This window comes from Canis lupus, chromosome 16, assembly GCF_048164855.1.
Source record: "Canis lupus baileyi chromosome 16, mCanLup2.hap1, whole genome shotgun sequence".
In the NCBI taxonomy this organism is placed as follows: Eukaryota; Metazoa; Chordata; class Mammalia; order Carnivora; family Canidae; genus Canis; species Canis lupus.
Genome location: NC_132853.1, coordinates 3,168,345 through 3,193,876, shown reverse-complemented (window position 1 = coordinate 3,193,876; position 25,532 = coordinate 3,168,345). Strand labels below are relative to the sequence as shown.

Genomic DNA, 25,532 nt, shown 5'->3' with positions numbered 1-25,532 from the left:
GACATGGGACTCCACCCCGGGATTGCGCCCTGGGTCAAAGGCAGGTGCCAAACCACTGAGCCAAACAGGGATCTCCATGTTACCCCTTTAGAAAGGCCTTTCCTGCACATTCAATACTAAGAGCTGACACTCACATTGCACTCATTCTGTACATTATAGTGTTTTTAAGTCCTTTCTATATACTAACTCTATTAAATCTTAGGACAAGCTTTTAAGGTAAGTAATATTCTTATCATTTCCACACAATATGATGACAATTATCATTTCCACATAGAAGCCAAGAAAACTAGAGCACAAAAAGGATAAATAACTTTGGGGACGCCTGGGTGGCTCAGTAGTTGAGCATCTGCCTTCAGCTCAGGCATGATCCTGGAGTACCAGGATCGAGTTCCATGTTGGGCTCCCTGCATGGAGCCTGCTTCTCTCTCTACCTGTGTCTCTGCCTTTCTCTGTGTCTCTCATGAATAAATACATAATTTTTTTTAAAAAAGGGATAAATAACTTTGCCAAAGTCACACTATGAGTAATAGAGCCTGGACTTGAACTCTAGTCTTCTGGTGCTAGAGTCTGCACACTTTACCTCTACTATATTGCCAACCTAAAGTAGGCTTCTCCCATTCCATTTTTCTTGCAGTACCCCTTCTTTTCCTTGTTAGTACTATCACACTTTATAATTAGGATTTACTCATTTATATGTATACTGTTTGTCAGACTCTACACTCCATGAGGGCAAGGATCATATCTGTCTCATTCACGTTGTAAGTGCTCTATAAGTATTTGTTGAATAAATGAAGAAATGTATGCTTGTGGGCATCATTCATTCTGCAACAAACTTTTAAAAATTAATTTTAGGAGTGCCTGGCTGGTTCAGTCAATAGAGCATGTGACTCTTGATCTTGGGGTTGTGGGTTCAAGCCCCATGTTGAGTGTAGAGATCACTTACAAATAAAAACTTTAAACAAAATTTAAAAAAATAATTTTGGGGTGCCTGAATGGCTCAGTTGATTGGGAATCTGATTCTTGATTTTATCTACAGTTGTGATCTCATGGTAGTGAGAGTGAGCCCCAAGTCAGTCTTGGCGCTCAGTGGGGAGTCTACCTGAGTTCCTTTCTTTCCCTCTCCCTCTGCCCCTCCTCCTGCTCCCTTCCTCCCTCCCTCCGTCTCTCACAAATAAATGGATCTAATTTTACTTTGAAACAGTTTCACAATTACAGAACAGTTCAAGAGTAAAACAAAGAACTCATAGACCCAAGTAAACTTTAGTCATATATCCCCCAAATTCAGTTTTTATTAAAGGTTTTATATTTAATTTTTTTATTTTATTTATTTTAATTTTTTATTTTATTTTATTTTTTTATTTTCACTTGTTAGCATTTAATGAACCTCCCCCTATGTGGCTTCAAGCTACTAGAACGCAGGCGCCCCCCACACCCTTTATCTTCTCCTCAGCTCTTCTACTGAAGAATTTGGCCTTCACGATGACAGGCTGTTTTGGGAGCTTTCCCTTTCCCAAAACTTTGTAGTAGCCCGATCACACCACATTGATAATAGGAGCAGCTCCAGTCTTGTTTTTGGCAGCATTTACCCGTGTCTGCTCACTGACTAAGGTCCACAGTTTATCAAGGTTGACAGTTGGGCAGAAGCTCTGGTTCCTCTTTAAGTGGTAATGTCTCATACCGACTTTTCCAAAGTAACCTGGGTGATATTTGTCGAAGTTGATCCTGTGATGATGCATGCCACCAGCATTACCCCAGCCTCCTGGGTGCTTCTGGTGTTTGCCGATTCGGCCATGGCCATGGCTCATGTGGCCCTGAAGTTTCTGGGTCTTCCTCAGTCTGGATGGCATGTTGGCGGACCAGAGGAAAAAGGCTATTTTTTTTTTATTTTTAAAGATTTTATCTTTTAGTAATCTCCACATCCAATATTGGGCTCAAACTCACAACCCTGAGATCAAGAGTCACATGCTCCACTGACTGGTGCCAGCCAGGCACCCCCAAAATACACTTTAGAGCAAGAGGATCTGGTCCAGATTCTCTTGAACAACAAATATTATTGAGCACCTGCTACTATTGGATTATAGAAGTTTCCTAACTGATCTCTCATCTGCAACCATTGCCTAATACAGTCTCATACGGCAGCCAGAGTGATCCTTTTAAAATGAGTTACACATATTACTCCTCTGCTCAAAACCCTGCAGTAGCTTCCTATTAGATTAAAAGTAAAATTTCATGTCCTTTCCTCTTACTCAACCACACTAATCTTGTCATTTCCAAAATTCCATCTAGAGGATGTGAGGGCCATCTGGCTGCGACATCTGTCACCCCATTGATCGCCAGGGTTGATTCAGCTGATCTGGCTGGCTAGGCGGGTGTCCCCTTCCTCCCTCACCGCTCCATATGTGTCCCTCCCGAGAAGCTGTGCGCTCGGTGGAAGAGGACGACCATCCCTGGTAGAGGAGGACTGTTCTTCGGTCAAGGGTATACCAGTAGCTGCGCTCCCCTGCTAGAACCTCCCAACAAAATTCCATCTAGATATGCCTCCATATGTAATTGCCCTGAAGCATCTGAATGGCTAACTCCTCTACCTCTCTGTTGGTTCTTAGAAATGCATCACCCCATCTCCCTTACACTGCTGCTTTTTTCCTTCTCTCTAGCACTTATCATTTCCTAATAAATACAGTTATTTATTATGTTCTGCTCCTCTTCTAGAATGTAGTTACCAATTGAGGATAGGGATCTTTGTCTATTTTGCTTGCTAAATATCCTAAATGGGGATCCCTGGGTGGCGCAGCGGTTTAGCGCCTGCCTTTGGCCCAGGGCGTGATCCTGGAGACCCAGGATCGAATCCCACGTCAGGCTCCTGGTGCACGGAGCCTGCTTCTTCCTCTGCCTGTGTCTCTGCCTGTCTCTCTCACTGTGTGCCTATCATAAATAAATAAAAAAATAAAAAAAAAATAAAAAAAAATAAAAAATAAAAAATAAATATCCTAAATGCCTACAACTGTACCTGGCATACAATTGGTGTTCAAGAAATAGCTGTTAAATGAATGTTGAAGTTACACTAAGTGCCAGGTCCTGGGTTTTTTGCACTAAGGGTAGAACAAAAGACTCCCTGTCCTCATGAGACTCACACTGAAGCATGTTTAAACCAGGTAGACCAGTCTCTACTCCCCTACCTAGCTCCTGTGAGTTTTGGGGCAAGTTGCTTAAGCTTTCTGAACCTTGCTTTCTTATCAACTGTTATGAGGATTAAACGGAAAAAAACAGCATTTATATGGCATTTAGCATAAGAAATCCTTAATCATTGTTTCCCTTCCCTTCCATGCTGAAAGACTGGTACCTGATGTCTCTGCCACAAGCATAGGCAAGGTTTTCACAAGGACTTGAAAAGATGCAAACAGGTTAACTACGGCCAGGCTTACCAATTGTTAAATGAAGATGTTCTGGTGAGAGAATGCTTAAAAGGGTCGAAGTGAGAAACCAAGGAATGGCTTCGGTCACCTACTTTGTCTTTTTGCATCGGAAAAGGTTCGCTGGGCCCACAGAAGTGAAGGTCTAAACGAAGGGGGGCGGGGGGGAGAGAAAAAGTGGGGTAGCTGGGCACTACTGAAAACTACAAATCCCAGTACTCCCCGCGGCAGAAAACTACGGGTCCCCGCAGGTTTCACTGTCCGGACCAGGGACGTCTCTAGGGACCTGCAGCCGGGGTTCCGCGGGAGAGAGCGTGGGGCAAGGAGAGGCAGCGGGGAGAAGCGGGTCAAGTTTTACGCCGCTGCGCAGACGCCTCTCACGGACCGGACGTGACGTAAGAAGAGTTCCGGCTTCGGCCTCCGCCGCTGCCGCCGCCGCCGCTACTAGAGCCTCAGCCGCTGCCGCTGCCGCCGTCGGGGCTTGTTATTTCTAAAATGGCGCCCCTAGACTTGGACAAGTATGTGGAGATAGCGCGGTTGTGCAAGTACCTACCGGAGAACGACCTGAAGGTGAGCCCGGCCGGGGCGGGAGCGCTGCTTGCGGGCTCGCCCCTTCCGGCAGTGGGGCGCCCGCCGGCCGGCCCTTCCTCTCTCCGCGGGACCCCCGCCGGCATCCCGTCGCGGCGGTCGCCTAACGAGGGGCCAAGTGACCGGATCCGACCGGGCGTCACGCGGCGAGCGGGGAGCCCGAGTGCCCCGAGTGCTGCCCTGGTGCCCTCGGTGGGGATCCCCGGGGGTGCGCGGCCTCTGCCCAAGGGTTGCGCCTCCTGGCCTCGGGCTACCCCAGGGCTCCGAGCCCTGACAGCTCTGCTAGGAGGACTTCTCTCCCGTCACCCTGACGCCGGTTTCTCGGAGCCCGACCGAGCCCTCACGGACAGTACTGTCGGAATGGGGTCAGCCCCCAGAGGTGGTGACAGGAGCGCGGGGTGGCGGGCGCCTGACAGGAGATACCGGCCCCGGTGTGTTTAGGTCCCTGCGGAAGGCGAAGACGGCGGTGGGCCAGAGCTGCCTGGCAGTGACGTCAGAGAACGTCAGGTCGTCCCTCTTTCCGTACCCCTTGTCCCAGGTGCTCGTCAGGAGTGTTGCTTGACTTGGGGTTAATTCAGATGTGAACCGGTTTTCCTGTCCGTTGTTGATCCAGTTTCAGTGGAAAAAGTAGTAGGCCCTCCGTACTTTTCTGCCCCCTTAAGTTGTTTGCTCATAATCTCTTATTAACCGAAGGTTTCCTTTTCTTCGTTTCCCAAAGGACAGGACGAGTTGTTCCTTGCTTCTGCCTAGGCCAAGTTACAGCAGATGCATGTGTGAGTAAAGGAATGGACGTAAGAGAAAGGGAACGTGTATACTCCTTTTCTGAGAAGTGTTTGTATGCACAGTGCTTAGGTGTGTGACAGTGTTCAGAGGTTAGTGCTAGTGCCTGTTTCGCTTTTTCAGTTAACTTTGATTTACTCTGTGTTAAGTGGGTAAACTGTTGGTAGTTTTGAGTTCTTTTTTTTTTTTTTGGTTTTGCCCCCTTTCATCTGTGGATTTACAGCGATTTATCTTTGCAAATTGTTTTAAGGAAGAGATTTATTTTGTTCTGTTCACACAGAAGTTGATATTTGACATCAGTCAACAGGTATATGCAAAATGTTTAAGGTCACATCAGCTCTCATGGATGTGACTTAATTGTACTTACATGTTAATTATAGGTGCTATGTGATAGGGGAGTCATTCTTGTGCATTTCTCCCTTTTTAATACGATACTTTGATTAAAATAAGGACAAAGCCAGGGGATCCCTGGGTGGCGCAGCGGTTTGGCCCCTGCCTTTGGCCCAGGGCACGATCCTGGGGACCCGGGATCAAATCCCATGTCGGGCTCCCAGTGCATGGAGCCTGCTTCTCCCTCTGCCTGTGTCTCTGCCTCTCTCTCTCACTGTGTGCCTATCATAAATAAATAAAAAATAAAAAAAAAAAAAAAGGACAAAGCCAGTACTAGCAACGTAGCTTTTATTTATGCTCATCTGAGTCCACATTAGTTTTGTGGCTTCCTTCCGTTCTATGCTTTTTTGAGGAAATGAGGATATAACCAACACTGGGACCTAATTCATGGAAAACTAACCACCTGTCCTTTGGTAGCATTGTTAATTCCATGTATCACATTGATTTTCTTGTATCAGTGATTTGATGTAGAATTTTCTGTTTTTTAGTACATGTAAAGCTGTGTTTAGGCTTTGTGTTTTTAATGAATAAAATGTTGATTATTATAGTATGTCTTGATATTAACTTGAGATTGGCTATTGAAATGATTTGGAAGATAATTAGTTGGATTTTCTTTAGATCTTGTAGCTTGATAAACTTTGAATTTCCTTCCCACCTTAAGGAAATATAGTTATTAAACCATTTCATTTCCCTTTGCAACACTATTGGACTGTACTTATGTATTTCTGTTTCTTAATAACTCCCCACCCCCCATCTTCTGGACAATTAATGGGAAAAAAGGATTCTGAATTTTTCTCTGTAAGTGAAGGCTCTTCTTTGTCTTGGAAATGGTTTTATCAGATTAATTTAGTTGTGCTGTTCATGTCTGGTATATTTTTAAACAAATTTAATTTTATTTCTACTTCTTGGCATGAAATAGAAACTAAAATTAGATAAGCCAAGAAAGTATTCCAGGAGCACCTTTTCTGAGGCTTTAGAGCCAAAATAAAAGATTCTGTCAGAGGAAGAAAAATAATTGGGGCCACTTAATGGTCATGATGGAAAAGATTTGTTCTGGTAGAAAAGAATACAGCAATTTGCCTGTGTTTTTAATTTGACTAAAAATTGGAGGTACTAAATAAAATAATAAGTACATCGGGTGTTTTATATTTAATTACAATTTCTCTATATCTAGATTGGAAGTGGTCGAATCATTAGTACGTCATTGAATCTGCAATCTGCATAACTTTTGTAGGAATAAAGTTGAAATACATGAAAGTGAGTAGGCCAAAGCATAACCTTCCTTAAAAAAAAAAAAAAAAAAAAAAAAAAAAAAAAAAAAAAACTCAGGGACGCCTGAGTGGCTCAGTGGTTGAGTGTCTGCCTTCAGCCCAGGGTGTGATCCTGGAGTCTCAGGATCGAGTCCCACATCGGGTTCCCTTCGTGGAGCCTGCTTCTCCTCCCTCTGCCTATGTCTCTGCCTCTCTCTGTGTCTCTCGTGAATAAATAAATTCTAAAAAATAAAAAAAAGCTCAGGTGGTTCTCATCCACAATAAAGATTTCAGAGAGGATCTTGGGAGATAGAAATTTCATATCTGGTCAGGTGATAAAAAGCAGGTTTACTGAATACTTAAGAATTTCGGTGGGGAAAGGGTTCTGTAACTTCGGGGTAGTTTGATCTCTTGGACAGTTATTTTTTAAGCTTTTTTTTTTTAAGATTTTATTTATTTATTTGACAGAGAACATGCACAAGCAGAGAGTACAGCAGCCAGAGGGAGAGGGGGAGAAGCAGGTTCAATGGTCAGCATGGAACCTGGGATCATGACTTGAGCTGAAGGCAGACACTTAACTGTCTGAGCCAAGCAGGCGCCCCTCTTAGTTTAAAGATGACGTGTAGATAAAGAAGTTACACAAGGAATTTTGTAATTCCATAATAACCACTTTTATGAATTAATAGTTAATGTAATCTTTTTTGAACTCGTTTATGTTTAGTCTGAGCCATCTTTGAATTCTTCATATAAGGCTACTTGCTCAAAAAAAAAAAAAAAAGAAAAAGGTATTTGCTCAATAAAGTTTTATCTTTGCTTGAAATGCTTCCATAAAGCTTCAAAAAACTCTCCTTTGCTTTTTTTTTTTTTTTTTAAGTATTTATTTATTTGAGAGAGAATTCTAGAGAGAGCATGAGTAGAGGGGCAGAGGGAAAGGGAGCTGAGCAGGGAGCTTGATGCAGGCTTGATCCTAGGACCCCAGCATCATGATCTGAGCTGAAGGCAGATGCTTAACTGACTAAGCAACCCAGGCATCCCTCTTCTTTGCTTTTTTCTGAGATTTAGTGAAGAACTTTTTGTACCTCTTCATTACAGACACTTACCTGATTTTATAGATTCTCATCATACATGGTAGTCTTTATCTTTCCAGACTTGCAATCCGTTAGACTGCTCACTCACCTTAGTGGTTGTTTCATTGATCAGTCTATTTACCTGAGTTGTTTGTTTTTTTGTTGTATCTTTTTCAGGTACTGCAAGGAAAACTGAACACAGTGTGGCAGTTGGGGATATACTAAGGCTTTATATAGGGCTAGAAGAGTGTTGTCAGTGTTTTCAAGACCCTTTCTGATCATTTCTGGCATTTTGTTTGTCTTTTGGGACACAGAATCACATTCCCCTATGTCTTATGAAAATGGTCTACAACAGTGCCGTCTGGTAGAAGTAAAATGCTCAGAAACATGAAACTCGAATGGTCACATTTTTAAAAAATAGAAAGGAATAGTTGAAATTAAATTTTGTTTTGAAATTAAATTTTTAAAAAAGATTTTATTTATTCATGAGAGACAGAGAAAGACAGAGAGAGAGAGAGAGCGAGAGAGAGAGAGAGAGAAGCAGGCTCCCTGCACAGAGCCCGATGTGGGACTCGATCCCTGGACAGGGATCATACCCTGAACCCTGAGCCAAAGGCAGATGCTCAACCGCTGAGCCACCCAGGTGTCCCTGAAATTAATTTTAGTAATATTTAACCCAATTACAACGTGTAATCAATATAAAATTATTAATGTAATATTTGGCCTTTTTTTTGGTACTATGAAATGTGTATATTTTACATTTATGAGAAATCCCAATTTGGACTAGCCACATTTCAGGTGCTCAATAGTTACATGTGGCTTTAACGAGCCTGTAACATAGGTGTTCTATGGGAAGGTGCACATCTCTCATGACTTCTTGGTTTCTTTTCTAGAATTTCAGAGCTAAGAGAATCAGAGTTCTAGTTCTGCCTCTTCTTACTTTACTGAGGATACTGAGCTTCATAGAGTTTATGAAATGCCTGAGGATGTGCACCTAATCAATGAATTAAGTTATAAATCTTCCTTATGCAGAGCTCTTTCTGATACAGTTAATAGCTTTTTTTAGGAAGACAAATAGCATGCTTTTTCTAGGTACTTCTACTTCATCACTTTTCTTTTTACCTTCCATTCTGAGCTCTCTTCTGACAACATGCCTTGTACTTTCTTCCTTCTTTGCTTCTCTCAGTCTGTTTCTATCACCTAGTTTTTTAATACTTACATAGCACAAATAATAAATCATTTAATACTCTGAGTTCGGTACTAATATTTGCCCCACTTTATAGATAGGTAAACTAAAGCATAAACAGATTATAAGTATCTTTCTGAAGTTATACAGCTGGTAAGTGGAGGAGCTGGGATTCAAACCTAGGTAGTCTGGGTCCGAGATTCACATCTATAACTACTGCTTGTGTTTGCTGTATACAGTACCTTCCGTGACCCTTTTGAGCTCAGACTCAGATGCCACTTTCTCCATGCAGGGCTTCTGGATTCCACAGTCAGAATTATTAGCAATGATTAGAATGTTCATAGCTGCTTACAGTTTTCAGAGTATATTTATGTCCATTATGTCATTTACACAATCCTTGTGTAAAGCAGAACAAATATCAGAGCCAGGACTTGATGAGATTTAGGGGTTTTGCAACAGTGACTCATGGAGTATATACCTGAATTTATTTGCTATTAAAAATTCCCACTTTCAGGGCACCTGGATGGCTCAATTGGTTAAGCCTCTGACTCTCGGGATCCCTGGGTGGCGCAGCGGTTTAGCGCCTGCCTTTGGCCCAGGGCGCGATCCTGGAGACCCGGGATCGAATCCCACGTCGGGCTCCCGGTGCATGGAGCCTGCTTCTCCCTCTGCCTATGTCTCTGCCTCTCTCTCTCTTTCTCTCTGTGTAACTATCATAAATAAATTTAAAAAAAAATTTTTTTAATTAAAAAATAAAAAAAAATAAAATGTAGCTAACTAAAAAGAAAAGTAGATTCAAAGAAACCTAAACAGGGATACACTATTGTATGTGGTAGAAATATGACAAAAATCATGAAGGCAGTATCTTAATGGAGTTTTGGAAACAGTGCCATAGAAAGAGGAGTGCCCTTGAGAAATTTTTAAGGAGCATTGTGACAGTAGGTTTTAGAAATATTCTGGCAGCACTTGGGGACCACGGTTTAGAATGGGCAAATATGTCATAGAAGCAGTAGGCCAGGTGACATGAGAATTTAAAGTAAGGTAGTGACAAGTGATTGTGGCTTTTAAAAGGAGATGGGAACTCCTGGCTGGCTCAGTCAGAAAAACATGCGACTGGATCTGTGGGTTGTGAGTTCAATCTCCACAGTGGGTGTACAAATTACTAAAGAAAAAACTTTTTTTTTAAAGATTTATTTTTATTTATTTATGATAGACATAGAGAGAGAGAGAGAGAGAGGCAGAGACACAGGCAGAGGGAGAAGCAGGCTCCATGCTGGGAGCCCGATGCGGGACTCGATCCCGGGACTCCAGGATCGCGCCCTGGGCAAAAGGCAGGCGCGAAACCGCTGAGCCACCCAGGGATCCCCTAAAGAAAAGACTTTAAATAAAAGGAGATGAAGAAGGTGTACTAGGACCTGTTGACAGGTTAGGTCTAAGTTTTGAGGAAGCTGGAGGAGTTCAGTGTAATCTCAGTTCTGGCATAGATTGCTATAGTAAATACTGTAACTAGATTAAGGAATGCAAGAGAGTTTGATTTGGGCCCTACCGAGTTTGATATGCTGCCAAGTCAAGACATTGAGGTAGAGATGTCCAGATATCTGTTGGATACACAGGCTGGTTGGTTATCAGATATTTATTAATTGTCATATGTGCTCCAGACACTAATAGCTCTGATAGTAATAAACTCAGGAGAAAGGTCTAAACCAGTGGTTCTCAACTTCTCAGGGGTGAATTTGCCCCTGAGAAGATATTTGGCAGTGTCCGGAGATATTTTTGATTGTCACAGCTAGAAGGTTGCTATGGGTGTGTAGTGGGTATAGAGGCCAGATATGATGCTAAACATCCTATATGATGCTAGACATCCTATAATGCATAGAACAGCAGCCCCTCACAAGAAAGAATTATCAGTAGTGCCATGGCTGAGAAACTCTGATTTAGACTGAAGATATGGATGTTTGTTTCCTTCTGGATTGTAAGGATGTCATCTTGGATTCCAGCTCTTTTTTTAAAGATTTTATTCATTTATTCATGAGAGACAGAGAGAGAGAGAGGCAGAGACACAGGCAGAGGGAGAAGCAGGCTCCATGCAGGGAGCCCAACATGGGACTCGATCCGGGGTCTCCAGGATCAGGCACTGGGCTGAAGGCAGCGCTAAACCGCTGAGCCACTTGGGCTGCCCCAAGGATTCCAACTCTTTATTCCCAGTGAATTATATTACAGTAGAAATTGTATACAAAGGCTACGTGAAAATTAATTTTAGATAGATTTTTATTTCTTTTTTTTTTTTTTTTTTAAGATTTTACTTATCTTAAAGAGACACACAGAGAGAGATATACAGAGAGGCAGAGACATAGGCAGAGGGAGAAGCAGGCTCCCTGCAGGGAGCCTGATCCAGGACTTGATCCCAGGACTCTGGGATCGTGACCTGAGCCAAGGGTAGATGCCCAACCACTGAGCCACCCAGGTCCCCAGATTTTTATTTAAGAGATTTTATAAATAATAGTATGTTAAAGTAAATAAAGGCAATAGTATGTTTTTAGATAGCAAAGTCAGCTAATCAAAGAATCACAAAAATTTAAAACCCACTGTATTTGAGGAGCAAGAGGGGACAGAGAGACAGGAGCAGAGAATAGAATAGAACCTTGAGTTTCTTGAGGAAAAGATAAAGAAGGGAAATAGGGTCTTCTAAGAATGGGGCTATGAACCCCTACTTGTTCAAGGATTAGGAACTAATTGGGCACTGTGGGGAGATATGGGTATAGTTTTCCCTATAGTTGGATAAGATTGAGAATCTTGCCTCAGTGACTGTTTTCAAGCAGTAAGAGAAACCAAGCTTCTTAAAAAACTAAGCAGTAGAACAAAGCTGTGAAGGGCTTTGGAAGAAAGGACCATGTGTCTTACCCATGGCAGGACTGGGTTCTCTGAGGCCACTAGGTGTGTAGTTGGCTGACTTCTGTAGAGTTTGTATTGAGATTTCATAGACTTATTTTTGTGTGTGCTTGGTTTGAACTTATAAGCCTCTGCTGAACTGGAGAGATAAGAGGCAGTGGCTTTGCTTTAGAGACTCTAAATCCTTAGGACTGCAGAAATGGCAGTGACAGGAGACAGCTGTTATTTTACTCAAGGTAGTGTGCCTGGCCACGGGTTGAAGATGCTGCCTAAGTAGTTTACATGTGTTCCGTAGACACTTACCAACCTTTGAGATTGGCAAGGTTTCAAGGTAACTTTCTTGAGTTTATGGTCTGTTCTTTTCAGGTCAACACTGGGGGGTGTGGGCCAGTTACCAGGGGTGACTTACAGCTCAATGGGCATTTTGGGCGAGAGCCAGACATACGTGGGTGCAAATTCAAGCACATTCATATATGGGAATCATGGAGTCGCTCAGGGAATCTGTGCTGTGATTAGTTTCAAAATGTCAATTTATTCCAAAAGGAAATAGAATGGTTTACAAAGGTGTATTCAATATAGCAAGATAAATTGCATTTAGAATAAATAAGAAAAATGAGACAAAGAGAATGTAAAATAGGAAATCAAGATGGAGCCAGCAGTAAAAGTAAGAATTGTATATAAAATAAAAGCTGTGATGAGCAGATTACTTCTTTGAGATTAAGCCCTAAGCTTTCAAGGAGCGTACTGAAAGAAACTGATGATCAGGTAAAAAATTTCACTAAGTCTAAAAGATGACAAAAACAAGCTTCATAGGAAATCACATCTATCCTTGATAGAGATGATCAAGACATTCCTTCCCTGAGTCCTCCTTGAAGGTAACTGTTTAATAACAGCATCCTGTGCATCTTATTTATAGTCTACATGATGACAAGCTCTGTAGCTCTGTTCTTATAATGTCCCTTACCACAGGCGGATGGCATGACATTAAAGTGTAATTTGGGAAAAAGCAATTGGGAAAGGAGGACAGTATAATGTGGGGTGAGGACAGGCGGCACTAAAGGATGGTTTGGCTTATTACAGGGTGGAGTTTATAGTAGGTTTCTTTGGGTAACATTTTAGTAATTGATCTTTAAAGGGGTATACATAGCGGAGCCCCCAAATTTACAAGTAACTAATGGTTTTGTGAGGGTGGGCAAATAGAGAAATCAACATTGTAGGAAATAGCGCACTTTTCTCTTCCAGAGATGCATTGTGGAGAAAAGAATGGGAGATAGCTTCTTTGGTGGTTTGTGTCCAAGGATGTGTTGGAGGAAATGTTTAAATTGTGCTCCTGGTATGGTTCTGACTTTCACCCATAGAAGTTTGGCCTGTTCTAAAAGATGTAAAATCTGAAAGGGAATGTGGATGGGACAGGTGCCTGATAACATGCAGATCTTATAGGCTACACACAGAAAACACTGTCCACTCTTGTACAGATTATAGCAAAGCACTTCTACAAATATATTGGTGGACTTCTCTTTGAAAAGATTTGGTGAGTGTACCTAAAAAAAGTTACAAGGATTAATTAGGCAAGGCATTATACCTTAAAAACGTGGGTAAGGTCGGAAGATAAGTACTTTGAAACATCACTGTGTTGTTTTAGGGGCGCCTAATTGGCTCAGTCAGTTGTGTCCAGCTCTTGGTTTCGGCTCAGGTTGTGATCTCAGGGTTGTGAGATCAAGCCCCAAGTCAGACTCTCCACTCAGCGAGGAGAGAGAGGATTCTCTCTCCCTGTCCTTCTGTTCCCCACTCCCCTACCCTTTGTGCTCTCCCACTCTCTCAAATAAATAAATGAATAAAATATATATTTTTTAATTACTGTATTATTTCAAAAATTGTATAACATCGGGGATCTCTGGGTGGCTCAGTGGTTTAGCGCCTGCCTTCCGTCCAGAGCGCGATCCTGGAATCTCGGGATCGAGTCCCACCCACATCGAGCTCCCTGCCTGGAGCCTGCTTCTCCCTCTGCCTATGCCTCTGCCTCTTTGTCTCTCTCTCTGTCACAAATGAATAAATAAAATCTTTAAAAAAAAATTGTATAACATCAAGGAGTGCCTGGGTGGCTCAGTCAGTTGCCTCTGCCTTCGGCTCAGGTTATGATCCCAGGGTTGTAGCATATACCAGTACTTCATTTTGTTCTATGGTTGAATGATACTCCTTTGTATGGATGTAGCACATTTTGTTAATCCATTCATCTGTGAATGGACACTTGGTATTGTGTCCACTTTTTGGTATTGTGAATAATGCTGTAGTGAACATTGGTGTAAAGGTATCTGTTGCTTGCTGAGTCCTTGCTTTCAATTCTTTAGGCTATGTAGCTAGGTGTGGAAGTCCTGGGCACGTGGTAATTCTGTTTAGCATTTTGAAGAACTGCCAAATTGTTTTCCATAGTGGCTGTACCGTTTTATGTTCCTATCAGCAATGCGTGAAGGTTCCAGTTTCTCCATATTCTTGCAAGCACTTGTTATTTTTTCATTTTTAAAAACTTGTAGTCACCTCAGTATGAGTGAAGTGTTATCCCATTGTGGTTTTGATTTGCATTTATTTCCCTAATGATGAACACTTTTTCATGTGCTTATTGGCCATTTGTATATTTTCTTGGGATATATGCTGGTCAAGTCCCTTGCCCAAGATTTTTCTTTTTTTTTTTTTTTTTTAGACTTATTTATTTCAGAGAGAGAAAAAGAGAAAGAGTGAGGGGAGAGGCAGAGGAAAAGGGAGAGAGAGAATCCCGAGTAGACTCCTCACTGAGCAAGGAGCTGGGTGTGGGGCTTGATTTCACCATCCTGAGATCATGACCTGAGTCAAAACCAAGAGTGGGACACTTAACCAACAAAGCCACCCAGGTGCCCCTATATAGCTCAATCTTTTTTTTTTTTTTTTTTTTTTTAAGATTTTATTTATTTCTTTGACAGAGAAAGCATAAGCAGGGGGAGCAGGAGTGGGAGCAGGAGAGGGAAAAGCAGACTTCCTACCAAGCAGGGAAGCCTGATGGAGGTCTCCATCCCAGGATTCTGAGACGATGACCTGAACTGAAGGCAGACACTCAACCAACAGAGCCACCCAGGTGCCCCTCATTCATTCTTTTCTTTTCTTTTCTTTTCTTTTCTTTTCTTTTCTTTTCTTTTCTTTTCTTTTCTTTTCTTCTTTTCTTTCTTTTCTTTTTTCTTTTTTTCTTCTCTTCTTTCTTTTCTTTCATTTTCCTTTTTCTTTTTCTTTTTCTTTTTTAAGATTTTATTTATTTATTCATGAGAGACACAGAGAGAGAGAGGCAGAGACATACATAGGCAGAGGGAGAAGTAGGCTGAAGCCTACTGGGGCAGGGACCCCAATGTGGTACTTGATCTGGGACTCCAGGATCACGCACTGATCCGAAGGCAGACGCTTAACTGCTGAGCCACCCAGGTGTCCCTCACTCATTCTTTTGATGTATCTAAGACTCCATTGTCAAATCTAAGGTCAAGAAAATTTACCCCTATGTTTTTTTCTAAGAGTTTTATAGTTTTAGCTCTTATATTTAGGTCATTGATCCTTTTTGAATTAATTTTTATAAATGCTGTGAGATAGGAGTCCAATTTCATTCTCTTGCATGTGGAAATCCAGTTGTCCTGGTACTACCTGCTGGAAAGACTATTCTTTCTGGTAATATGTTTCTAATAAGTTTTTTTTTTGTGTGTAGGTAATATACTCATCTTTCCAAATTTAAGAGATATAAAAGACTATAAATGTTTTTAAAAAAAATTTTTTTTTTTAAATTTATGATAGTCACACAGAGAGAGAGAGAGAGGCAGAGGGAGAAGCAGGCTTCATGCACCGAGAGCCCAATGTGGGATTCAATCCCGGGTCTCCAGGATCGCGCCCTGGGCCAAAGGCAGGCTCTAAACCGCTGCGCCACCCAGGGATCCCAAAAGACTATAAATGTTAAGTCTTCTTCTACCTTTGCCCTCAGCACCCAATTCCCTTCCTCATATTGGTCGGCCGAAGGCAGACACTCAACCACTGAGCCACCCAGGCGTCCGAGTTACTGCATTTCTTTTTTCTTTTTAAGACTTTATTTATTCATGAGAAAGAGAGAGAGAGGCAGAGACACAGGCAGAGGAAGAAGCCATGCAGGGAGCCCGACATGGGACTTGATCCTGGGCCTCCAGGATCAGACCTTGGGCTGAAGGCGGCGCTAAACCGCTGAGCCACCCAGGCTGCCCTAGTGTTGTGTTTCTTACAGATCTTTTCAGAAATAACAGTTTATGCATGTGCAAGTAAATACAAGCTAGTGTGTGTATGTATATTTTCTTTCTTTCTTTCTTTCTTTCTTTCTTTCTTTCTTTCTTTCTTTCTTTCTTTCTTTCTTTTTCTTTCTTTCTTTCTTGATAGTCACACACAGAGAGAGAGACAGAGACAGAGACAGAGACATAGGCAGAGGGAGAAGCAGGCTCCATGCACCGGGAGCCCGACGTGGGATTTGATCCCGGGTCTCCAGGATCGCGCCCTGGGTCAAAGGCAGGCGCTAAACTGCTGCGCCACCCAGAGATCCCTATTTTTTTTTCCTTAATATAAGAGGTAGCATGTACGTTATTTTTGCATGTTGCTTTTTTTTTTTTTTTTTTAGTTAAGGCTGTTTTCTAGTTTTGATATTTTAGTGGGTTTTTTTTCTTCTTTTTTTTTTTCTGTTTTGTTTTGTTTTTTTAAGAAATGCAATAACTGGGACGCCTGGGTGGCTCAGCGGTTGAGCGTCTGCCTTTGGCTCAGGGTGTGATCCCGGAGTACTGGGATCGAGTCCTGAATCAGGCTTCCTACATGGAGCCTGCTTCTCCTTCTGGTGTCTCTTCCTCTTTCTCTCTGTCTCTCATGAATAAATAAATAAAATCTTTAAAAAAAAAATGCAGTAACCACTGAAAAATAGGAAATATAATCTACCAACACATCTATATTCTTCCACGAAGAATAAATGTTTTCATGCTTTTTTAAAATGTAAAAGAAATAAAGATGAAAGTAGAATTCCTTTTGTGTGACATCTCCAGCAACTGCTATTGTGGGGTTGGTATATATCTTTCTAGGTCATGTTTTATAGTTCAGTGTATGTAGTAGATTGAGTATTTTACGTTTTGTGTGTGTGTATGTATAAAACTTTGCACTTTGCATGCACTATCTTATTTACTCCTCAGAATATCCCTAGGTAGGTATCTCTGTTTTGTGAATGAGGAAACTGAGACACAGAAGTCAAGTAACTTGCTCAGGTGTATATAGCTAAGGTAACAAATAGTAAGCTAAGTAATAGGTAAGATGTAGAACTGATACTTGACCTCCATCTTTTTGGACTTCAAAGGCTATGCTCTTTTTTTTTTTTTAAGGTTTTATTTATTTATTCATGAGAGAGAGAGGCAGAGAGAGAAGCAGGCTCCACGCAGGGAGCCCGATGTGGGACTCAATCCCAGGACTCCAGGATCACACCCTGAGCTGAATGAAGGCAGATGCTCAACCGCTGAGCCACCCAGGCATTCCAGTTACTTTATCTCTTCTAGTCTCATGTATGTGTGTATATATCCTGAAAATTGGTCTCTCTGACTCAGATCCTTTTCCTTGAATTCAAGACTCATATGATCACTGTTCACAGCACATCTGGGGTACCTGGAAGTCTGATAGGCACCTGAGACTTAATGTATCAAAATCAGGTTCTGACAGCCAAATAGTGGAAACAACCCAGATGTCTAGCAGTTGGTAAATGGATAAGTAAAATGTGGTAAATACATACAGTGGAGTATTATTTATTTATGAAAAAGAATAGCACAATAACATATATTACAATATGGATGGACCTGAAAAGCATTATATTAAGTGAAAGGAAGAAGAAAAAAAAGTGAAAGAAGCCAGTCATAAGAGGCCACATGTCCAGACATCCAGAATGGACAAATTCATAGAGACAGAAAGTGGGTAAGTGACCACCATGGGCTGCGGGGTAGGGTTGTGGAAAGTGGAGAGTGGCTACCAATAGGTACATCATTTTTTAGGAGATGATGAAAGTGTTCTTTCTTTCTTTTCTTTTTCTTTTTTTTTTTTTAATTTGTAGCTTTGAGGCATTGTAAAAAGCTGGCACTCATATACGTAAATTAACAATAACTTAAAACTCATCACACATTTACTTCACTTTTGGCTTGACCTAGTAAATCTTTAGCTGCATTGATTTTGGCTGCTATATGAGGAGTTGCTCCCTTGTCTGGGTGATTTAAAAACATAATTTGTCAATGAGCAGCTATTATTTTTCCTTTATTGGCAGTAGGATGCCTAGTATTAATGATGGCTTTTCTCGTTTTGTCATTTTGGGTTCAAACGCACTTTTGTAATAGCTATCCCCAAAGGCAGATTTTGGTAGATGTTGAAAAACTTGTTTCACTTGAGGCTCCATATGTTTCATGGCTTAGAAAACATAATGTCCTACAAATCCAGCAGCAATGGTCAGCCCAACTGCTACCATTGTACTTGGCCATGGCTCTGGCTCAGCTTCTTGGCCTTCATCGAGAGTGAGGTTCATCCCAAACCAAAGGCTTCAGCCACCAGTTCCCATGCCTCTACCAGACAGCAACACAGCCACCACCAGCAAGCACTAAAAATGTTCTAAAATTAATTATGATGGTGGTTTCCAAACACAGAGTATACTAAAAAACAACTGAATTTTGTACTTTACAGAGGGGTATTTTCTGGTATGTGTATTATGTCTCAATGCGGTTGTTAAAAAAAAAAAAAAAATCAAATTCCTGGTTCCCTATTTCCCAAACTAAGCTTAAATCAAAACAATCTGCTCATGAAAGAAATAATTGATAAGCTGGACTTCACTAAAATTAAAAACTTTTGCTTGGTAAAGGCCACTGTCAGAACAAGAAGACAAGCCACAGAGTAGGAGAAAATACTTGCAAAAGACACATCTGATAAAGGACTTTTATCCGTAATATGCAAATAACTCTTAAAATTCAATAATAAGAAAACAAACTGCTCCATTATTTTTTTTTAAATATATTTTTTAAATTTTTATTTATTTATGATAGTCACACAGAGAGAGAGAGAGAGAGGCAGAGACATAGGCAGAGGGAGAAGCAGGCCCCATGCACCGGGAGCCTGACGTGGGATTCGATCCCGAGTCTCCAGGATCGAGCCCTGGGCTAAAGGCAGGTGCTAAACCGCTGCGCCACCCAGGGATCCCCAAACTGCTCCATTAAAAAATGGGCCAAAGACCTGAGTAGATAGATAACTCACTGAAGAAGATCTACAAATGACAAGCATATGGGAAGATGCTCTGTATCATACATCATTAGGGAAATAAATGGGAATTAAAACAATGTAATACTACTACAAGCCTATTAGAATGTCTAGAATCCAGAACACTGATACCACCAAATGTTGGTAAAGTTGGATAGCAGCAGGAACTCTCCTCATTCCTGCTGGATGGGAATGCAAAGTAGTATAGCCACTTTAGAAGATTGTTTGGCAGTTTCTTGCCAGACTCTTACTGTATAGTCTAGTAGTCATGCTCCTTGCTGTTTACCCAAATTAATTGAAAACTTGTGTTCACCTAAAAACCTATACATGGATGTTTATGACAGTTATTCATAATTGCTAGAATTTGGAACCAACCAACATGTTCTTCAGTAGGTGAATGGATAAATAAACTGGTACGTCAAGACAGTAGAATATTATTTAGCATTAAAAAGAAATGAGATTATCAAGCTACTAAAAGACATGAAGGGACCTTAAATACATATTATTAAGTGAAAGAAGCAAATCTGTAAAGTGACTTATGTGTGAAATAAACTGTATGACACTCTGAAAAAGGCAAAACTATGATGACAGTAAAAAAGATCAGTGGTTTCCAGGGCTTAGGGGAGGGAAGGATGAATAGATGAAGCACAGAGAATATTTAGGGTAGTGAAACTTCTGTATGATACTATCATTCTATATACATGTCATTATGTATTTGTCCAGACCCATACAATGTACAACACCAAGAGTGAACCCTAAGGTAAACTGGACTCTGTGTAATAATGATGCATCTATGTAGCTTCATCAGTAACAACTGTATCGCTCTGGTATGGGATATTGATAGTGGAAAAGGCTGTATGTATGTGTTTGTGAGCAGCAGATATATGAGAATTCTCTATATCTTTTGCTAAAATTTATTGTAAACCTAAAATTGCTTTAAAAAATAAATTCTATTTAAAAGAAAAAAGTACAATAAAGTCTTTCCTCGGAGTTTTAACTATCTCAATCATGACTATTAACAACTGTGCAGTTACTTAAGCCAATTTTTTTTGTTTATTTTCTTTTTTTTTAATTTTTATTTATGATAGTCACACAGAGAGAGAGAGAGAGAGAGAGAGAGAGAGAGGCAGAGACATAGGCAGAGGGAGAAGCAGGCTCCATGCACTGGGAGCCCGACGTGGGATTTGATCCCGGGTCTCCAGGATCGCGCCCTGGGCCAAAGGCAGGCGCTAAACCGCTGCGCCACCCAGGGATCCCTGTTTATTTTCTTGAGAGAGAGCAAGCGAGCAAGCCATGAGTCAGGGGAGGGACAGAGGGAGAGAATCTTCAAGCAGACTCCTTGCCTGAGCATGGAGCCCAATGTAGGGCTTGATCTCATGACCCATGAGGGCATAACCTGAGCCAACACCAAGAGTTATACGCTTAACTGACACCCAGGTACCCTTTAAGCCAAAAACATTGAGTCATCTTTGATTCCTTTCTTTCAATATTCTGTATCCAGTTGTTCTCAAATCTAGTGGATGCTACATTCAGAAAACATCTGGAATCTGTTCACTTGTGACCATTTCCTACTTTTATTATGCTGGTCTGAGCCAGTATTAACTTTTACTTAGATTATTGTAGAAGCCCCCAAGTGGTGTCCCTGCTTCTACCTTTCCTTACCCCTAAGTTCCTCATAGCCCATAAAACCTAGCAGACATAAGATCATAATTGCTCCTCTGCTTTGGGTCTCCTAATGGCTTCCTGTTAAAAGCCCAGGTGCTTACATTCACCCCCAAGGACCTAAAAATGTTCTTTGGTGCTTTCCTATTTTTCTCCTCTTTCAGTCCACTAACCACGCCAGCTTCCATGTTTCTCAGACAGCAAGCATACCTTCCTAAGCATTTTGTACTTACTGTTCTCTCTGGCTGCAGTGCTGTTCCCCCATAACCTTACCTTTTTCAGATTTTTGCTCAAAAGTCATTTTATCAATAAGGCTTTTGTGCTTACCCTATTTAAGACATCAGTACCTCCTCCCACCTCTACCATTATTTACCCCCATTACAGTGCTTCATTTTTCTTTGTTTTTCTTATCACTATCAGAAAAAGTAATATGTATATATATTTTACTTATTTCTTTGTTTTCTATACCTCTCCTCATTAGAGTGTAAGCCCTTTGAGAGCAGAGCTTTTCATCTGTTTGGTCATTACTATTTATTTCTTTGTTTCTAGAATTACTGGTATCACATTAGGCTCTCAATAAATATTTGTTGTATTGAATAACTATTCAAGATAGTACAGTAAAAAGAGGTAGGCAATCTGGGTTCCAGATCTGTCACTAAGATTAAGTAGCTTTGTGGCCTGAGTGCTTGTGGGTCTCAGTCTTATCATTTGGGTCAAGTGAGAGATTTGACATAGGTGGTTTTTAATGCAGTGAGATAATAGAAATATATATTGGTTTCTACCCCTAGTTCCTAGGACAGAAACCGTTGTAATTTCCTGGGTGATAGGAGTGTCTTTTGTTCTAATGAGGTGACTCTGGTTGGATTCCCAGATGGCTCCTGGATATGGGCTGGTCACTGGAAAAACCGAACTGTGATTAGAAGCTTGGCATTTTCAGTCCTGCCCCTCCTTCTCTTCAGAAGGGAGAAAGGCTGAAAATGGAGTTAATAATGGATTATGTCTACATGATGAAGCTTCATAAAATCTCTGAAGTAAGAGGTTCAGAGAGCTTCCATCTGAATATTCATTTGTATCTTTTGTCACATTCTTAATAAACTGGTAAATATAAATAAATGTTTTCCTGAGTTCTGTGAGCTGCTCTAGCAAATTAATTAGACCTAAGGACGAAATCTTTGTAACTTCCATAACCTTTGATCTATAGCTGCTTGGTCAGAAGCATAGGTGATAACCTGAGCTTGTGACTGATGTCTGTAGTGTGTGGGAGTGGGTGGGTGGGGAGGAGGTGGCATAGTCTTGTGGGACTGAGCCCTTCTAGGATCTGATGTCACCTCTCCATGTATAGTGTCAGAATTGAATTAAATTGTAGAACAACCAGCTAGTGTTAGAGAATTGCTTGTTGGGAAAAAAAACCTCTATATAGTTGGTGACCAGAACTGTGAGTGTTCTGTGTGACTAGTACAGAAGACACACAGGAAAGAAGCATACACTAGCGAAGAACTGGGTTTTTCCCCTACATAAGAAAGAAAAAGTTGGAATTTTTTAAAAAAGATTTTATTTGTTCATGAGAGACACAGAGAGGTAGAGACATAGGCAGAGGGAGAAGTAGGCTCTCCGGGGGGAGCCTGATGTGGGGCTCGATCCCAGGACCCCAGGATCATGACCTGAGCCAAAGGCAGATGCTCAACCACTGAGCCATCCAGGCGCCCCTGGATTTTTTCTTTTACAAATGTAAACCAGAATTTTAAATTTTATAACTGTAGTAATCTTGAGCAGCCATCTTTCCTTATAAAGGCTCTGAGTTCAGAAACACTGTTTCACTCACTGGTATCTGTTCCTGTTATGAATAGTGGATGGATTATTGGCAGGACTAAGACTTGTTTGGTGAAGCATCTGAAGGTTGTGGGAAATTCAGTACAAGGAGCTAGCTACTCAGGGGCCCCAAGCCAGAGGGACTCCAGTCCAAAAGAAAGATCTTGTCTTTGAGGTTCTCTTGAAGATCAGGAACTTATCCTAGGAATAAGAACAAATCATCTTATTTTGAAATTTTCTAAGCAGCTGTATTTCTCCTCATTTTCTTTTGAGGGGCCTTTTTCCTCCTCTTCCTTTCCTCCTGTCATTGTGAGTTCTCTCCTATGCTTGGTTCTTTATGAAGTAGATATTGTTGGTAAAGTATGTCTCTTACATGTTTAGGTAAACTGTAGCATTTAGATTTCTTCTGTTTTTTTTTTTTTTTTTAGATTTTATTATTATTTTTTAAAATATTTTATTTTTTTGAAAAAGAGACAGATAGGGAGAGAGAGCATAAGCAGGGAGCCTGATGGGGCCCTCGGTCCCAGGACCCTGAGATCATGACCTGAGCTGAAGGCAGACACTTAATTGACTGAGCCACCCAGGCTCCCGTAGGTTTTATTTTTTCACATAATCTCTACACTCAACATGAGACTCAAACCTATAATTCCAAGATCAAGAGTCAAATGCTCTACCAACTGAGCCAGCCAGGAATCCCTAACATTTAGATTTCTTAATTTTTTGAGACTTTATATTAGAGAGAGCGAGTTAGCATGCATGTGTGTTGGGGAGGAGCAGAGGGAGAGGGGCAAGCCCACTCTGAGCTGAGGGTGGAGCCTGAGGGGGAGCCTCTTCCCCAACCTGGAGATCATGACCTGAACCTAAACCAAGAGTTGGAGTCTCAACCGACTGTACCACCCAGGCGCCTCTTTGGTTTCTTAATTAATGTTTAAAATCATATCATTAGGGATGCCAAGGTGGCTCAGCCGTTGAACGTCTGCCTTAGGCTCAGGGCATGATCCCGGAGTCCCGGGATCAAGCCCTACATCGGGCTCCTGCATTGAGCCTGCTTCTCCTCTGCCTATGTCTCTGCCTCTCTCCCTATGTGTCTCTTATGAATAAAAAAATAAAATCTTTAAAAAAAAAGTAGGGTGACTCTTCAATTTTAGGTTTACATTTTATAATTAATTTTAATATTTTTATTTTGAGATAACTATTTATTTGTAGTTGTAAGAATATGGAGAGATCCCATGTACTCCTACACTCAGTTTTTCCTTATAGTAAGGTCTTGTAGAATTATAGTAAAAATACCACAACCAGGATATTGACATTGACACAACCATGATCTTGTTCTGATTTCTCTAGTTTTACTTCTACTCATTTGTGTGTATTTATTTCCCTGCAATTTTGTTAGATCCAAAAGTTTTATCTATCCAACACAATATTCAAGATACAGATACTTCTGTTACTATAAAGATTCCTCATTTTGTCCTTTTATAACCATACCCACTTCCTTCTTGCTGCCCCTAATTTCTGGACCCCTGGCAGTCACTAACCTGGTCTCCATTTCTATAATTTGTTATTTCAAGAATGTTATATAAATGGGATCCTACAGTATGTAGCCTTCTGATATAGGTTTTTTTTTCCTCACTTGGAATAAATCTCTTGAGATTCGTCCCAGTTGTTGTGTGTTAGTAGTTTCTTGTTATTGCTGAATAGCATTTCATGGAATGACTATAGCACAATTTGCTTAACTATTCACTTGTTGAAGGACACTGATTTAGTTCCAGTTTTTGGCTGTTATGAATTAAGCTGCTAGGGACATTGGTACACAAATTTTTTTATGTGGTCATAAATTTTCACTGCCAAGAGTGCATCTGCTAGGTCATGTGGTAAGTGCATGGTTTAAAATGTACTGTATTCATTTATTTTTTTTAAAGATTCATTTATTCATCTTAGAGGTGGAAGAAGGAGGTGCAGAGGGAGAAGGAGAGAGAAACCTTTCCCTGAGTGTGCAGCTCACCATAGGGCCTAAAACCAAGAGTTGGTTGGATGCTCAACCAACTGCGCCACCCAGGCACTCCTGGAATTTACTTTAAAAATTAGTAGATAAAAACTTTTTCCTGGGATCCCTGGGTGGCGCAGCGGTTTGGCGCCTGCCTTTGGCCCAGGGCGCGATCCTGGAGACCCAGGATCGAATCCCACGTCGGGCTCCCGGTGCATGGAGCCTGCTTCTCCCTCTGCCTGTGTCTCTGCCTCTCTCTCTCTCTCTCTGTGACTATCATAAATAAATAAAATTAAAAAAAAAAAAAAAACCCTTTAAAAAAAAAAACAACTTTTTCCTATTAAAATTATTTACTTTTACATTTGTTTGGTGACAAGCATCATTTTACAGATTTTTAAAAATAAATCTGTTTTCTGGAACCTATTGTCTGTGTAGCCAGGGAGTTTGCATTTTGGAATAGCCATTTTGTGTCATTCTCAGGTATTATAAGATGAAGGTGGAAGTTGACAAATCAAACCACAGAATTGTTAAAAGGATAGTTTCCTTTCTTATGAAACTATATATATATTACCTCTTTTTTTTTTTTTGCATTTGATCCTTAGTTTTAATATTATAGTGAAAGGTTGCATTTTGTTTTCTCTTACAGCGGCTATGTGACTATGTTTGTGACCTCCTCTTAGAAGAGTCAAACGTCCAGCCAGTATCGACACCAGTAACAGTGTGTGGAGACATACACGGACAGGTAAAATTTCATGAGCAGATTTTTAGCTTTTGTACTGTCCATAGTCTGCATGTGTTTCCATGTTTGCTGCAAAAAGCTGCCAGAAAAACAAGAAACAAAAAAGACTGGTCATTTGATAGATTGCGTAAGTCTGCGTGACACTAATGATTCCTGGTTACTATTACAGTGGGTAAAAGCAATGGTCAAATTATTCATGGAGTTTGTTGGAATTATACTTGCAAAGTGGATAGAATGCAGCATTATTGCTCTGTGAAGGGCGGAGAGAGAAAATAAACGTGGACAGCTCAGTGATTGTGATTAACAGAGGTGCTTTGGTTTTAGGCACTAATTTTCTATTCTATTCATTTCTATTTATTCATTCTATTCACTCATGTCACATTTTATTGTAAATGTATTATTTCCTTAGTGGGGATGAGAATTGCAAAGGTTCAGAAAGATAAAATTGTTGGTGCATGATTTTACAGCAAGTCACTGCTAGAATAGGAGGA

The 25,532-nt window shown here is 40.9% G+C and overlaps 1 protein-coding gene and 2 pseudogenes across 6 annotated transcripts in view; 1 reads left to right on the top strand and 2 right to left on the bottom strand.

Annotated features, from left to right (window-relative positions):
* Window positions 1–1,310: 1,310 nt before the first annotated feature.
* On the bottom strand, window positions 1,311–1,862 carry LOC140605720 (large ribosomal subunit protein uL15-like; annotated as a pseudogene).
* A 1,816-nt stretch (window positions 1,863–3,678) lies between these two features.
* The window catches only part of PPP6C (protein phosphatase 6 catalytic subunit), a 37,772-nt gene continuing 15,918 nt past the window's right edge, over window positions 3,679–25,532 (top strand). Inside the window, exons 1-2 of one of the 6 annotated variants that reach the window (XM_072777915.1) lie at window positions 3,679–3,980; window positions 24,949–25,044. In XM_072777915.1, coding sequence (XP_072634016.1) covers window positions 3,906–3,980; window positions 24,949–25,044 — 171 coding nt within the window. In that variant the 5' untranslated portion in view covers window positions 3,679–3,905. Of the gene's footprint in view, window positions 3,981–9,763; window positions 9,800–16,952; window positions 17,125–17,192; window positions 17,528–24,948; window positions 25,045–25,532 lie in introns of those variants that run through there. The other 5 variants (XM_072777913.1, XM_072777911.1, XM_072777912.1 and 2 more) reach the window with 5 other exon arrangements.
* On the bottom strand, window positions 17,725–18,068 carry LOC140607393 (mitochondrial import inner membrane translocase subunit TIM14 pseudogene; annotated as a pseudogene).